This window comes from Berghia stephanieae, chromosome 4, assembly GCF_034508935.2.
Source record: "Berghia stephanieae isolate SIO BIC M18660-M18661 chromosome 4, UCSD_Bste_1.3, whole genome shotgun sequence".
Taxonomy (NCBI): domain Eukaryota; kingdom Metazoa; phylum Mollusca; class Gastropoda; order Nudibranchia; family Aeolidiidae; genus Berghia; species Berghia stephanieae.
In genome coordinates this window covers 81,455,580-81,473,079 of record NC_088363.1, presented here as the reverse complement: position 1 = coordinate 81,473,079, position 17,500 = coordinate 81,455,580, and the positions used below count along the sequence as shown (strand labels likewise).

The 17,500-nt window shown below is 37.8% G+C and overlaps 1 protein-coding gene across 2 annotated transcripts in view; it reads left to right on the top strand.

Annotated features, from left to right (window-relative positions):
- The window catches only part of LOC144971367 (monocarboxylate transporter 9-like), a 32,115-nt gene extending 22,524 nt beyond the window's left edge, over positions 1 to 9,591 (top strand). The window contains exons 4-6 of one of the 2 annotated variants that reach the window (XM_078912161.1): positions 1,202 to 2,443; positions 3,702 to 3,827; positions 8,584 to 9,591. In XM_078912161.1, coding sequence (XP_078768287.1) covers positions 1,202 to 2,443; positions 3,702 to 3,827; positions 8,584 to 8,852 — 1,637 coding nt within the window. In that variant the 3' untranslated portion in view covers positions 8,853 to 9,591. The remainder of the gene's footprint in view (positions 1 to 1,201; positions 2,444 to 3,701; positions 3,828 to 8,583) is intronic. The other variant, XM_078912162.1, reaches the window with a different exon arrangement.
- Positions 9,592 to 17,500: the final 7,909 nt, after the last annotated feature.

Here is a 17,500-nt window from a genome sequence, read left to right as displayed (position 1 = left end):
GGCCCCGGAGGGGAAGCGAAAGCATTGTCGTTCTAAATGACCTGAATGATAGAAGTGGAGAGGGATGGGGAAGGTGAAGGGATCGGGGTGGAAGTCATGGAGAACAACGAGCCACACTCTGACTGCCAAAGACTGTCCATGTCCCGAGCCTACTGTGGTGGAATCTGAACAAAGGAGGTATTCAAAATTTTGACCAGAAAACTCGTCCTTCAAATATATTATCGAATGATTAAAATGACCCTCATCATATCAAACTCTCTCAAACCTGGAATTTGCGACGTTTTTTTTTTTTTTTCCAGATTAGGGAAATAATGTGACTCTTGGCACTGAGAGACTTGAGATAAGGAAAGTAGTTTGGCCTAACCGTCAGGAGACACCCTTGGCCCGCCGTTCATGTGTCAATTTCAAATAATATTATATTTACTTGATGCGGCTCGCTACATTTGTTGCGATAGTTGTGTGTATAATTTTGTCACAATCGGGAATGAGATTAGCGGAAGAGTAGCGTCCCTTGATTGGACGTCACCGGCGGAGAAGTTATTAGAGAGAGAACGTCAATATGGTTTTGCGCATGCGTCTCTCGTCCTCGCTTCCGGTGAAACCGCGCGGTTAGTTTAAATAGTTTCTCAGCAATCTTTAAGTTTTATCAAACCGTGTGTTTAATTCTAAACATTTTTTCTCTCACCCCAATAACATTATATTTTAAAGCATTCTTTAATACTTTTTTTATAATGAGTGAAATCTCCTTATTCAAAGGAAAGATATCCTCTGTTGAAAGTTATATGTTTTTAAATTGACGTTCTCTCTGTAAGGTGACGTCCAATCAAGGGACGCTACTTTTCCGCTAATCCCATTCCCTATAGAGAAGAAAAGTGGTGATGTCACACCTTCTAATTTTCGGGAAGACCAATAATAAATAGGTTACATATTGAATCATAATTATCTTAGTATAGAAATGTAGATGTATATGCAGATGCTACGGGTTACGTAGAGTAAAGGAGCGAGGATGGATGATCTTCATTGGCGATCAATATATATTTAGACTAGAAAATACGATGGCATCACTCTGAAACCAGAAGATCATTTACATAATGTATGTATTCAGTCCTCCGGTAGAGTGGTTTTACACTTCCAATGAGATAGGAACCAGTTTTTAGACATCGCACTGTTGTTCCCTATTTAATTACTTTATCTTTTTCAGGTTCAGGATGTTGCTTTGTTTTCTTGTCAGCTGTTGTCGTTGTGTCTGTGTACTTCCGCAAACGGCGTCCTCTGGCAATGGGGATCTGTACATCGGGAGTCGGGATTGGTGTGTTCATTTTAGGAATTATAATGGATTTTCTTATCGATGCTTACGGCTGGAGAGGAGCTCTCTTGCTAACGGGAGCTGTAAACCTTCATACATGCGCGTGTGGGTTGCTATTACGGCCGCTAGATCAAGTAGAAGTTGTATGTGATGAGGAGGACCCGAGTAGGGCATGTGGAGATTCTGAATTGTATGACAGAAATTCGTCTATTGGATCTGCAAGTGGATCTTGCAAAAAAATTGATCATTACACTAAAGACAAGTCTTTGGAAATATTGATGGTTAATGAAAATATTAACATTCAAAATTCTAAACCAAATCCAACCTTTCTTATAGAAAAATTCGCCAAAGACGTCACTGCTTCAGTTAACCAATCAAATGGGTCTTTGGTTAGTCATTCATTGAAGTTCCCAACAATTCATTCAAATCAATTGAGAGCGATTTCCCTGATAGGATTAAAGAGCAATTCCCTATCAAGTGTTCACAAACCACCTGTATATTCTAGTCTTAGAAATCTCGATTGTACTAATAGTCATTCAAATCAGCTCTTGCCATTTGTGCGAGGGATGAACAACCACCAATCGTTGGACATCATTTTTGCCAGGAGTATAAATCACCCCAGGAGTAGAAGTCTACTTACATATATTCCAAAGAATTCCGATAGTAAAGTAGACAACACCAACGACTCAGATATAATAGATATATCCCATCAGAATCATCTCACATTGGAGGATAGTGAGAAAATTTTAAGTTGTTTTTCATCGTTTACCCAAAGTTTCAGGGCTGTGATTTTTCACAATGTTGAAATATTAAAGGATCCAACCTTTGTCCAGTTGGTATTAAGTAGCATTGCTACCAACCTCGCCTTCGTGACACCGGTGATGTATTTAGTCGATAGAGCTGTAGAGTCAGGTTTAGACAAGACTTCCGGTGCAATGCTGGTCTCCGCCAATGGAATTGGGAACATTATTGGTCGGCTTTTCTTCGGCATTATAACGTATCGTTGGTTGGAAGACAGTCTATCGCCTTATGTAGCAGTACTGATACTTGCAGGAGTCTCCACGATACTCAGCCCTTTGTGTGGAGGCAGTATCGGGCTACACCTTGTTTATTCGACTCTCTTCGGAAGTTTTTCAGGTAGGAAAAAGAAACCAAGTAAGCTTACATCATTATTTATTCCATCCCTCTCATTGAAAAACCATATCATTTCTTAGTAAATACGTAATCGTTGAGTAATGAATGCTTTGTACGCGTTGAATAAAACCATTATTCAAAGATTGCAGAATATTTGCCGACATTTTATTGGTGTAAAATAAGGTGCAAAAGAAAGCGATTGGCGATTCAAATTAGTCTTTTAGTGCGCATGAATACAAATCAAACGTTTTTGTTTTTGGGTCAAATTGTCATTCAAGCAGACGGAGAAAGTTACAAATTATTTTGAATAGAAGTACGAATACCATACCATTTGATCACAAAATATCTACTAATCTTACTTGGAGGGATGGAATAAACGAATTCTTTCATTTCTTAGTATTTATTAAACTCGTTATATTTTTTATTGTGCAATAACACATACTCGCAAGGTCGTGTTATTGGGCACAATAAAATAACGCATTTAATAAATACAAAGAGATGAAAGAATAGTATATTATAGCAATGACTATCCCGCACAAATCTTTGGGCCTCTTTTTCGCTCACGAAGTGCCCGAATTCGCGTCAAAATATGGGACGAAGCCGTTTCGTATATGCTATTTTAAAAAATTAATTACGACGCTGTTTATCGATGAATATGACTGAAAGTTGGCACACAGTTAGAAAAAAGGTCACTTTAGATTATGTCAAGCGACAAAACTCGTGCGATTACCAGAAAACCGTTGAAAATAGATTTTTACTCTTTGGAGTAAAATATTTCTAAAACTACTGGGCGTGGAGGTTTTGTCGCTGACAAGGTAATACGTGAATATTTCTTCTTTTTGGTTGTAAAATTTCATATGTATATGACGAGTACTTTACCCGTATTTTACAAGACACCATCCTAATTTGCTCTTCAAGTTTCAATCTTTTAATCCACTTATTACGCAAGATACAACCAAAGGTCGAAAAAAAATGCCGAAAAAGCGTCCCATATTTTCGCGTTTTTTTCCTCTTTGCGGGTCATCCAAATAAATGACACCATTGAAACTGCATAACTTGTTTATTTATGAATGGATTTTCAAAATTCAAAAACATTTTTACTCAGTGGAGATAGGGCTTTGATTTTAGACGATTTCCCTCAAAAAGAGAAAAAAAACATTTTTCATAGTCATTGCTAAATTATTATACGAAATGGAATGTATCTCGCCTTCTTTTTTACCCGTTAATTCATAATCTCATATCTAATTCCTCCATCCCTAAGGTGGATACTGTACTTTGGTTAACCTGGTTGTAGCTGACGTCATGGGTATTGAAAAGGCAACGTCTTCATTTGGACAGTTGCTTACATTCATGGGTATAGCCTCTCTCATAGGACCTCCTACTGCAGGTAAACCAAGTCGCTTTTCTAGCACATCCCACACATGCCTCCGTGTAAAATATATTTAAAATCGTAATTTTAAGCGATGAAAATTGCAGTCGCTATATCTAACTTTAAAAATCATCGACCCACTATCACAAGGATAAAAAAAAACCACTGAAAAATCCTTAAAATATGTTGTCTGACATCAATTTTCATTTTCAGTTAGTTTTAATGACTTAGAGATGCTTTTGAAGTCGCAATTCTAGGAATTTTTCATTTAGTGGGCAGGTGTGATATCCTTGCTAGTTCAATATCGATTTCATGTTACATCCGAGCAAAACTCATCCATCTCCTCCTCTCCATACTCCTCTTCCTCCTCCTCCTCCTTCTCCTCCTCCTCATCCTTCTTCTTCTTCTTCTTCTTCTTCTTCTTCTTTATTATTATAAACACTTAGAGATGGACACCGACTTAGGAACGCAAATGCTCTACACTCAATGTATTTATAGAGCATAAAGTAGTGTCAAACACAAAGTGCAGATGGAGGGCCTCCGTGGGACCAGCATTGTCTAATATGTCCACAATTAGAGGAAATGCGATTGTAGTGGGTGACTTTAACATTCCTTTTATCGAGAACACAAGAACCACAAGAACATTCAAAGACCCGATTTATCAACATTCATTAATTCAATTCTGTCACCCCCAACTCATGACAAGGGGAATATCATCGACTGGCTTGTCATCAAATAATCCAATAAGAGCTCTACAACACAACCATAACTGACGTCACTTACACAGATCACAAATTAATAGAATTAATATCAATAATGAAAAAAATGAAGACCGAGGAAACAAGTAACATCACGAGTTTTGAGACATATATGTAAGTGAATTTAGAAAAAATATTTGGAAGGCGATCTCCATGATCTGTGCAGCAACACAGCCGACGTCGCAGTAGATAGTTGGAACGTATGTGTCTGCAACACTCTTGAAAAACCTATACCTTTTAAAAACCAGAGAAATGTGGCTTCGTCGTTTCGCTCCCTGGTAAACAGAGGATGTTGGTCCAGCCAAGAGGTGCGTGAGTAAAAGTAAATCGGAACGTTTATGGAAGAAGACCCACCGACAGGATCACTGAAACCGTTTCAGATCAGCCACTTTCAAATGGAAAAAGACAATAAGAGCAGATAAACAGGCCCATTATAATGACAAGATTAAGAATACAAAACCATTAAAACACTTGTTCTCAACATGTGATGAAGTTCTTGGAAAATCAACTTATCGCCCCCTCCCCTTTAATTGTTAAATGATGTCAAGCTACCTTATTTAAATGTTCGCTATATTTTTTACTTAGAAAATGTACACAATTGGAAACGACTTAGACAATTTTGAGCTTTAAATGATTTTCAGACCGTCTCAGAAAAAATTATAAAGAATCTAATTATGAATGCCCCAAATGAATATTATGAGCCATTCCAACATCGTGTTTAAATTCTTGCATTGAAGAGCTTATTCCATCAATAACTGAAATAATTAATCAGTATCTGCAAACTGGTATCGTCCCCTATTGTTTTAAGACAGCTCTTTAGACCATAATGATTTTAAAAAACCTAACAACCGTTTCAAATCTTCCGTTTAATTAAAAAAATCCCGGAAAAAGCAGTTATTCACCAATTAAATTTGCATTTATAATTGCATGATCTTTCTGAGCCATTCCAATCAGCTTAAAATGAAAACCATAGCAACGAGGCGGTGCTGTTAAGGGTAGAAAATAATTTGATTTTAAATGCTGAGAAAACTGAGGTGAGCATTTTATGTTTGTTGGACTTACTGGCTGCATTTGCCACGATTGACTACAACCGTTTCCTATTTTTCATTTTCATTGAGTTGGAGTTGTTGTCCAGGAGAAGGAAGAATCTTGTCTGGACGCCGGCATGGATCATTCTTGGTCTGACTACTCATCTTCAGCTCTTCCAGCAGGATTGGATCTAGGCTGGTATCACCTTCAGGGTCATGGCAGCACACAAGCTCCTGTACGACAACACGTGATCATCCTTCGCAGGAAGCACCTTCAACAACACGACTCAAATCGAGAAGACCTTTCCACCTAACAAAACTGGCAAACTCCAGTGTGGAGGAGAACTGGAGAGAAATGTGGAACAGAGAAACACCAACAGGAGGAAACATCATAAAAGATCCCACTAAAAGAATACCTGCATTCCACAAAGCCAGGAAATACTGGGTTTCCTCAAATCGCCTTTTAACAGGACATGGCAGAACTGCATCAAATATGTGCAGATGGAAACTTGGGAACTGTGATGCCTGCCGGAAATGTCAGGCAGCTCCAGAGACCAGCGATCACATCGTCCTCCACTGTCCAGTAGCTAAACTTGAAGGTGGATATGAAACAGTCCTTAGGGCGGAGGAATACTTTCGAAGCTGGGTTGACGAAATGAATTTGGAGGTGTAACCATACGTCATTACTACTACCACAAAATTCTATTGGCACGACTCAAACGTCTTTTTGATATCAAGGCACTGAAATGGTTTGAATTTTATTTAACGAATCGTCGACAGATTGTTGGAGTTAAAAATGTCAAATGATCTGATCGTCCGTTGAAATTTGATGTCCCACAGGGATCTGTATCGGGTCCAGTTCTTTTACAATGTACATTGAATCAATTTTTTTGAATTTTAATCTAAATTACCAATTTTATGCATACGATAGTCAAATCTTTAAGTCAGCAACCGACGACCATTTACATCTTTTAATTGAACGTTTACAATCTTGCTTTGTGAAATTGAAAACTCGGATGGACTGAACAAATTAAAACTCAACGATAGATAAACTGAAGTAATATTTATCGCCAGGCTAGCAATTCTTAAAAATGTAGAGTGTGAATCAATTGTTTTTAGGAAATATTTGGCACCCTTAACTGGAAATCCTTTCCAAGATATATTAGAGATAGTAATAATGCAGATTTCTTTCAAAAGCATCTTCATTTTTAATATGTAACACTGTAGGCTAAAATTGCTTTGTTTCATACTGCATCATTGAATGGTTTTCTGTTTGAGTGAAAGGTATCACGATATTGTTAAGCACTTTGATATTGTTGAGATAAGGCGCTAAAAAAACCCCATATTCTTCATAACCATAAACTGGATTCTTCTTCTTCTTCTCCTCCTCATCCTCCTCCTCCTTCTTCTTCTCCTAGTCCCCCTCCTCTTTCTCTTCTTCCTCACCTCCTCCTCCTTCCCATTCTCCTCCTTCTTCCCCTTCTCCCCCTTCTTCCCCTTCTCCTCCTTTTCTTCTTCTCCTCTTCCTCCCCTCCTCCTCATCGTCATCCTCCTCCTCCTGCTCCTCCTCCTCCTCCTGCTCCTCCTCCTTCTTCTTCTTCTTCTTCTTCTTCTTCTTCTTCTTCTTCTTCTTCTTCTTCTCCTTTTTCTTTTTTTTTCATTCCCCCTACTTCATCCTCGTCCCCTCCTCCTCCTCCTTCTCCTCCTCCTTCTTCTTCTTTTTCTTGTTGTTGTTGTTGTTGTTGTTGTTGTTGTTGTTGTTGTTGTTGTTGTTGTTCTTCTTCTTCTTCTTCTTCTTCTTCTTCTTCTTCTTCTTCTTCTTCTTCTAGTCCTCTTCCTCTTTCTCTTCTTTCTCCTCCACCTCCTCCTCATCCTCCTCCACCTCCTCCTCCTTCTTCTTCTTCTTCTTCTTCTTCTTCTTCTTCTTCTTCTTCTTCTTCTTCTTCTTCTTCTTCTTCTTTTTTTCATTCCCCCTACTTCATCCTCGTCCCCTCCTCCTCCTCCTTGTTGTTCTTCTTGTGTCCTTTTTCTCCTTCTTCTTCTTCTTCTTCTTCTTCTTCTTCTTCTTCTTCTTCTTCTTCTTCTTCTTCTTCTTCTTCTTCTTCTTCTTCTTCTTCTTCTTCTTCTTCTTCTTCTTCTTCTTCTTCTTTCTTTTTCTTCTTCTTCTTCTAGTCCTCCTCCTCTTTCTCTTCTTACTCCTCCTCTTTCTCTTCTTCCTACTTCTCCCCTTCCTCCTCCTCCTCCTCCTCCTTCTTCTTCTTCTTCTTCTTCTTCTTCTTCTTCTTCTTCTTCTTCTTCTCCTTCTTCTTCTTTTGTTTATTTTTAATTCCCCATACTTTCTCCTCCCCCCTTCTCCTCCTCCTACCACTCCTCCTCCTCTCCCTCCCCTCCTCCTCCTCCTTCTTCTTCTTCTTCATCTTCTTCTTTCTTCTTTTCATTCCCTATCTCTTCCTCCTCCTCCTCCTCCCTCCTCCCTCCTCCTCCTCTCCTTCCTCCTCCTCCTCCTCCTCCTCTTCCTCCTCCTCTCCTCCTCTCTCCTTTCTCTTCTTCTTCTTTTTCTTCTTCTTCCTTCTTCTTCTTTTCTTCTTCTTCTTCTTCTTCTTCTTCTTCTTCTTCTTCTTCTTCTTCTCTTCTTCTTCTTCTTCTTCTTTTTCTCCTTCTTTTCATGTCCTCCTCCTCCTCTTCGTCCTCCACCTCTTCCTCCTCCTCCTCCTCCTCCATATGTCTGTGTGTGTGTGTTGATATTGTTAAATGTATTACTATTGCATATTGTAAGAGCATCTTGACACGACCATTGCCATCTACTACCATTACCATCACCGTATATTCCATTACCATCTACAAGCGTTACCATCTACATCTACAACTATTACCATTGCCGTCTACAAGTGTTACCATCACCATCTACAACCATTATCATTACCATCTACTACCATTACCATCTACTACCATTACCAATATCGTTACCGTTCCATCTTTCTTATTTAGGTCTCTTGTTTGACTGGACCAGTAGCTATACCATTACTTTCGTCATCACTGGTATGTTCTTTATCCTCGGCGGTCTCATTTTTCTACCAGTTGCTTTCGGGCACTGGAAGAGGAGAAGGAAAAATACGAAGGAGCCCAATGACCTTAAGAAAGAATTACAGGGAGATAAAAAGGAGGAGGAGGAAGAGGAGGGGGAGGAGGAGGGGGAGGAGGAGGAAGAGGAGAAGGGGGACGAGGAGGAGGAATTAGTGGGAACCAAAATACCTTAAGAAAGAGTTAAAGGAAGATATCTTACCTTACCTTACCGGAATTCTGTCTCCCTACAGAGATTGATGTCATAAAACGCCATTTTTCACGCTCAAGGGTTATTATCGAGCAGTCGATTATCTTTTTGCAGTTGTTGCCTCCACATTTCCTATCCAGGACTTTGTTGGTTTGCCCCGTGCCTTTCTGCCAACTACTTTTCCATCTAGCACTGATTTTTGGATGGTGTTGTGCCTCCCAAAGTGACCGAAATAGTTCAATTTTCTCATTTTAACTTCTGCCAACAGTTTTCGGAAACTTAAGTCTGCATCAATAAGAACCAGAATGTTTGATTATTTTTTGGTCCATGGTACTCTCATAAGTATGCGGTATACGTACATCTCAAAGGCACCAATTTTTCTTTCTATCTCCTTTGTTATGGTCCATGTTCCACAGGCATGCAGGAATATGGACCCCACGTAACCTTTCTAAGATGACTTCTATGTCAGATGTCAGTTGACGTGCCTCCTCTTACAGTCGGCACGCTCTCGATAATATCATCCACGTAGGTAGAGTGCATAATTGTAGACGCTGCCTTTGGATTTAAATGTTCGAATCGCTTGGCAGTCTAATCTTTTGCTTCTACGACAATGGTGCCTGCCGGCCTATCTCCCTTGTTAACATGAGTAATCCACCAAATATCTGGGGCGCGACCCTCCAGATCTCTCCATAAGTGTGTGTGTGTGTGTGTGTGTGTGTGTGTGTATAATCTGCTCCGCATACTCCATGCCCCATTCAGGGTAGGTGAGAAGGCATTTCTCTGTTTCAAAATAATAATAATAATAATAATAATAATAATAATAATAATAATAATAATAATAATAATAATAATAATAATAATAATAATAATAATAATAATAATATAATAATAATAATAATAATAATAATAATAATAATAATATAATAATAATAATAATAATAATAATAGATCTTTATTGTCCATAATAATATGGCAATTTGTCATTTAGTTACACTTGTTATAACGTTATATGATAACTATAACATTGAACAGATATTTCACTCCTATTTATTTCTCTCTCTCTCTCTCTCTCTCTCTCTCTCTCTCTCTCTCTATATATATATATATATATATATATATATATATATATATATATATATATATATATATATCTTCATCTTTCTTTCACGCGTGCGATATACACAACATAAACATATTCATTTAATTTTCAATTCGTTACATTTTTGGCAATTCGACACCAAATATTATCATCATTATCAATTGGTCAATTAATCTAGCATTAAATAAATTAGTCAGTCAATCAGTCAACGCATCAATCCTTGGTTTTGCTGTACCATATGAAATATTCAACATTTTTATTGCTGATGGAACGAACGTTGATTTATACTCGTTAGTTCTACATTTAATCTGACAAAACCTTCTCCCAGATGGTAAAAGAATAAATTCATGGTATAAAATATGTTTTTTATTGTTGGTAATTGAGAATGCTTTCCTTTCTATTGCTTTTCCATGAATTCTTTCTACTCCATCAAGAGGATGGTTTATTATTTTGATGCCCCTTTGATAGATTTTGAAATTTTTGATTTATCTTTAAGTCGGCATCCGCCAAACCATATGGTGCAGCCAAACGCAATTACACTTTTAATCAATGAGTCATAAACTCTTAACATAGTTTTCTTCCCTACTTGAAATGTTCTCAATTTCCTTAGGATGTATAATCTTTGGGCAACTTTCTTAGATATTGTATTAATATGTTGAGAGAAATTGAGGGAACTATCAATGGTTATTCCTAGATATTTAAAATATTCAGCTATCTCAACATCATCTTTACTGATCGTCACACACTTTAAGTCGTTTTTATTTTTTTTACAACAAACACCTGTTCTTTCGTTTTTTCAACATTTAATTCAAGCTGATTTTGTTTACACCAATCGGTGAATATATTTATTTGTTTGAAATATTTCTTTTCGGTAACTTTATCTTTTAATATGCCAAGAATAGCAGTATCATCTGCATATTTCACTATAAAACAATTTTCAAAGGATGATCTGCAGTCGTTGGTGTATAAGATGTACAGGATTGGGGAACTTACGCAGCCTTGGGGACATCCGTTCGACAACGTTCTTTTGTTGGATTGCGGTCTATGGGTCAGAAACTCTTTATACCATTTAATAAGGTAGTTTGGAATATCCATGTTGCACAACTTTTGAAGCCAAATATCCGTGTTCATGGCATTAAAAGCAGACGAAAAGTGACATACAGGATTCTGGCTTAATTCGAGGGCGTTTGGTCAAGGTGTGTTGAGATCGAATTTGTGGCGGTTAAAAGTGCGTCTTCTACACTGAGATGTTGCTGGTATGCAAATTGGTACGGATCTATCAATTTCAGGTCATGACATTTTTGTAGGAGCTCACATTTTAATTTTTTTTTTCTAAACATTTCATGACAAGCGATGTAAGCGCCACTGGACGGAAGTCGTTCAATACGGTTGGGCAACTCTTTTTTGGAACAGCATGGTAGCATGGTAATTATTAGGAAGTAAAGAGGGGTCCATTAACCAAGGATATGAGGTAACCCAGCATTCATTTGTGCCGTCATAGTGTAAATCACTTTGAATCAATTTTAGCTCTTGCTCTTCTCTAAATGAGTAACTGTGTCCTGCTATTGGACACTTGCCGCATTTGCAAGACCCACATTTAGGACTAACCGATGTGCCAAGTTTCTCCCCTAAAGGGAAAGAAACTTTATCAATCTGGATCTTGTAAGTTGGATAACGGGCGACAGGATTAGAATCGCTGCCATCATAGAAAGAGGGAGACTTACCTTTTTGGATGTCACACGAAGGAGCTAGTTCAGAATGTTTTACAATAAAGTTAATGGAAAAATTTGAATGAGTTACTTTCATATTTTTGTCCATACCTATTCTCTCAGACAAACTGTCATGGTGTACTTGAATGCAAATGCCTAACTCACCTTTCATTGTACTAAGAGTTTGACCACCAGTCGCCAATTTACATTTGGGATGGAGGCTAGAGTGGTCAGTACCTAAAAGTACGTCTACAGGACCAGAAGGTCGTTTAAATATTGCCTCGCAATAGTCGAAAAAAATATTCGTATTAAAATGCTTAGATCCAACTGAGCAACGTATCCCGATAACTTAGATAATTCGAAAAGGGTGATTGGCACTTTTTGCCATTACCAGCAAATATTGTTAGCTCATAGAGAGCTGTTTTCATTTGTTCTCTACGTGTTAAGGTTATCATCTCTATTTCAGTGGATCTTGGAATTTTAGCCTTTAAAGGCTTAATCGCCTCAGTTCCGACATCAGAACCGCTATCGCAAAAAAATGACCGCTTCTTTGTTACATGAAGCAACGGGGGTTCTTTAAATGGTGTATATCGAATTCCCCAAAAACCAGTTTTACTATGATTATGATTGAAGACCAGTATTTACTAAACTCGTATCAGACGTTGCCGAACTGGCACCTTCACTAGATGTGGGGATGGGGAATGGCGGATTGCACATCAGGGTATGATTCGCAATCCGCCCACATTTTGACACTTTTTCTGGTCTTTACATGAAGACTTATTGTGATCTCCAAAACATTTAAAGCATCGTTTATGTCTCAAAAAAACCGCCCTTTTATCATTTATGGATAGGCCGTGAAATTTGCGACACATTTCGGTTGTGTGGCTAGAGTTTCAGTGGATTGGATATTTATTTGGATTTACCGCATTGGAATTTGTACTGGTGTTAAAACACTCACTAGGCTTCCTACTAAAAGCCATAGGCGATTGCTCCTGTTCCAAACCATTTGATATCGGCCAAATATCTCAACATGGGTTGCTTTGACTTCAAATACGAGCAGAATGGCTGGAATGGTCTCAATTGATCAAATGAAGATAATTGGAATTGCTTTTCAGCCAACTCTCTGTCCAGGAGAGGGGGTAGATAAGAAGCCATTTGAAACGAAATCAACTTGATTTAAGACCTGCAACTGATAAAAAATATATTCGATAGAACGGATAAGTTCTACGGTTCCTGTGAAGTTCTAATCTTTTGTAGACCTTAAATATTTAATTTCCTCAAGAACGGAGGTCCCGGCTAATACAACATTGTCATAAACATCTAAGGAGAGCTTGTCACATTTATAAGAGTTCATAGCACCTGAACTAATGTTTCTTATCTCACTAAACGCTTTACCTCCCTTGTCGGCATCCTTTAACTCATCCGCTAGAAGAACGTCATTGTTTATGGCCGGCACGACTAACTGTTCCCACAGATGTTTAGATTCAGGCCAGTCACGTCTTTTGCATGAAAACGTCGGAGCATCACGTCGCTTCGGTCCTACTAATTGCCGTCCGGAGCCGTCCGGGGTCAAGAGAAGCCGTTCGGAGGTCATCTTAAACATTCTCAAGCCATCCGGTGGATTTCGGTAGATTTGGGTGGATTTCGGTTTTCAGTGCCACATCGTAATGCTTTTTCTCTTTGAATGGCAGCGAGTCGTAGCTTTCGTATATCAGCCGCGAATCAGTTGAACAACTGTTGGCATTCAACCCACTACAGTTACATGCCACCACCTACTTTCCCGATCCAAAATCATAATTTAAGTCACCGATTCACAAGTCCTACTAACCTACTAATGGGCATGATTTATATTACCATTCCATGTGGGTCCATCTTTTTCAAAGATTATTGAAGCTGACTTATGTGATTGCATTATGTCGTCTCCAACTAAAAGTTGTGATTTAGACCCCGTAAATACTGCCATTCTAAAAAAAGTGCATTGATGTAATTTTGACACCATTTACATGTATTGTTAATAATTCGTTGCAGTCAGGTGCTGTACCAGACATTTACAAAGTTGCTCATGTCAAACCCCTTTTGAAAAAACCTGATCTCGATAAAGAGAACTTAAAAAACTATCGCCCTGTCTCTAATCTTCCTTTTCTCTCTAAGATCTTAGAAAAGCTTGTTTTGAAACAATTACTGTCTCATCTTAAAAATAATTGTCTTGAAGAAAAATTTCAGTCTGCTTATAGGCAACATCATTCGACGGAAACCGCACTTGTTAGGTTTGTTAATGATCTCCTCTCTGTTATAGACAGTGGTTCATGTTCTTTGTTGAATTTGCTTGACCTATCGTCTGCTTTTGATACTATTGATCACAATCTTCTTCTCAAACGTCTTGAAATTACTTATTATGGTGTGTCTGGTGCAGCGCTTGATTGCTTTAGGTCATATTTGTTTAATCGTTAACAGATTATTACGGTGGATGAATATAGATCTGAGGAAATCTTTCATGATTGTGGGGTTCCCCAGGGTTCAGTACTTGGACCCGTTCTTTTTGTTCTGTACGTTGGCCCTCTGTCTAAAATCATCAGAAGTTTCAGTCTGTCTTACCATCAATACGCTGATGATACTAAACCTAAATGAGACCTAGATGAAGCCTAAATCCACTCTTGTCTGTCATCTAGAAAATTGTTGTGACTCCATCAAAAGTTGGATGCTTGCAAATAAGCTATTGTTGAATGAAGACAAAACTGAAGTTGTTTTGATAGGAACTCAGCAAAAATTAAAGTCTTTCCAATTTTCAAATCCTATTCTAACTATATCTGATTCTGATATTTCTATTTCTGAAAAGGCTAAAAATTTAGGTGTCATTCTGGATAGTTCTTTGTCTATGGATCAACATATAAACAATAATGTGAAAATTATGTACTATGAGCTCCGTAGAATATCACAGATGAGGTCGTTTTTACCTTTCAACACGTTGAAGATAATTGTCTCTGCATTGGTCTTGTCACGTCTTGACTACTGCAATTCACTGCTCGCTAGTCTCCCTAATAACAAAATAAACAAGCTCCAGAGAGTACAGAATTGTGCAGCTAGGTTAGTCCTGGGAAAATCTCATTACGATGATACACAGGACATGCTTCGAATCCTCCACTGGCTGCCAGTCCGGGCTAGAATTGAATATAAAATAGCCCTTATCTGCTTTGGTGTATTTGAGTCTTCTCTCCCTCTTTACATTCAACACTTACTCCAACCATAGGTACCTCTGAGAAATCTTAGATCCCACGATTCAAAATTGTTAGCATCTCCTAAAACTAAACTTAAGTATTTTGGTGATAGGTCTCTTATGAAATTCGGACCCACGATTTGGAATTATCTCCCTCAATCTGTGAGATTCTCGAGCTCAATAGACATTTTCAAAAAAGCCCTGAAAACACATCTTTTCAGGAAATATTTACTTATTAATTGAATTTTAAATGTATTGTATGTGACATTTATATTGATGATGTATTGATGCCCTTTTATGCTCTTAATTGTTTTGATACCTTTTTTTTAAAAAAGCGCTTTGAGGTTTCGACGAAAGGCGCTATATAAATATGCTTATTATTATTTATTATTATTTATTATTATTATTATTATTATTATTATTATTATTATTATTATTATTATTATTATTATTATTATTATTATTATTATTATTATTATTATTATTGTACTGCGTTTCCAATACGAGAAATTTATAAGAAGTATCAGCCAATAGTAAAAATTGTATCCAAAGTGTTAAGAAATGATGAATGAGAACAGAATGAAACTGAATGATGATAAGACGGAGGTGCTGTATGTGGGGAACAGGAAGTGGAAAAGTGAAACAGATTTGAAGTTGGGGGATGCCTCCATTCAAATTGTTGACAAAGTGAAAAACCTTGGCACATTCTTAGACTCTGGACTGTCGATGGAGCATCAGGTTAATAATTTGGTTAGATCTATCTTTTTCGAACTAAAAAAGATTGCTTCCATTAGACGGTTCATATCTGAGGATGTGACCAAGCACCTGGTTGTGTCCCTCTTACTATCGAAATTGGATTATTGTAATGCTCTGTTGTTTGGCGTTTCGTAATACAATCTGAGACGTCTTCAGATTGTCCAAAACAGCGCTGCCAGACTAGTATTCATGAAGCGTAGGTGCGACTCTGCCGGACCTCTACTTCATGACCTGCATTGGCTGCCTGTTGAGAAAAGGATTAAATTCAAAGCTTGTGTTTTAGTGTATCGTTGTCTTGAAGGTACTGCCCCTTCCTACCTTTCGGAACTAATTGAAAGATATTCAAAACCACGCCCCTTACGTTCGGCCAGTGATTCCACAAAACTAGTTGTCCCTCGAATTCGGAAAAATGCTGGAATGAGATCCTTTTCTCATTTCGGACCCTCTATTTGGAACGCTTAACGCAGAGCATTCGTGAAAAAGAATCTTTGTCTATTTTTAAAACGTTCGCTTAAAACATATATGTTTCGATTTTAGTAGATGGTATGAGAAGCATGATAGGTTTGGTTTGTGTTGTGTGTTGTTGTGTTTGTGTGTGTGTGTGTGTGTGTGTGTGTTGTGCTTGTGTGTGTAAATGATTATGTTTCAGCCAAAGTAATTTGTAATTTAAGCGCTAGAGTCTGGAGTCTCGGAGTTATAGATAGAATGCGCTTGGCCAAGGAGTTCACAACATTGCCATCCGGAAGTATAACGGACCAACACACAAACTCTGTGTAACCGTGAACTTTTATAGTCTGGTTAATACAGTTTAGTGAGAACAACTCACAAACGCGGATGGCAAAAAGAATAACAAAGGCCTGAGTGACGTCATCTTCGAACTATCTTTAGCGCTTTTTAAGTTTTCAGCATTATTATTATTATTTATGTGCTCGAGGTCATTGGTCACATTAAAATATGTGTTCAAAGTGACCCACATAGTGAAAAGTGCTCACAGTTTTTGAAATATCTAACATCACGATTGGTCATTTTGTTGAGCTTGACACATGTGTATGTTTACAACTTTCATAAACAAAGCAGCTTGTTTTTATTTCTGAGGAAATATCCAATGGGAGCGATCTATATTCATGTTTTCGTCCAACCAGATCATCGATCACATGATTTGTTGCTGTACAACGATTGGACATTTCTCAATGCGTCAAAAGACAAATCGAATGTATTGGAAAGTATTTTCTCAGCTTTCTATAGATAGATCGAAGTTGACGTCACTCAAGACTTTGTTATTGCTTTTGCCACCCGCGTTTATGAGTAATTCTCACTAAACTGTATTAACCAGACTTTAAAAGTTCATGGTTACACATAGTTTTATGTGTTGGTCCGTAATACTTCCGGATGGCAATGTTAATTTCTTAGCCAAGCGCATACTACCTGTATTCGGTTGGGTGATTTCTTCTCACTAAATTCTCTCAGACTACAAACATTTTGTGTTATTTGTACGATTGATGTAGCGGGAAGAAATGATGTGTATTTTATTTAAACACATACCATCGATTCCCAAAGACCATGTATACCGACTAGACATTGAACATCCACATACGGAAGGAGCCCCTAAGTTTCATATCTTCATATTTTCAATTCAATCTCCGTTGAAAGTTTATTTTGAGGACATTTTGCAATCGATGCTATCCGCTGAGGTAAAATACTCACAATCCGCCAACCGAATTTAACGTACAAACACAAAAATCTATGTGCAGCCTTTAGCGTTTGTTGTTAGATGAATAGAATTTAAGGAGAACTAATCACTAAAATAGCTTTCTGAAAATAATAATCCAAAGAGCGGAGTGAATTCATTTTCGTAT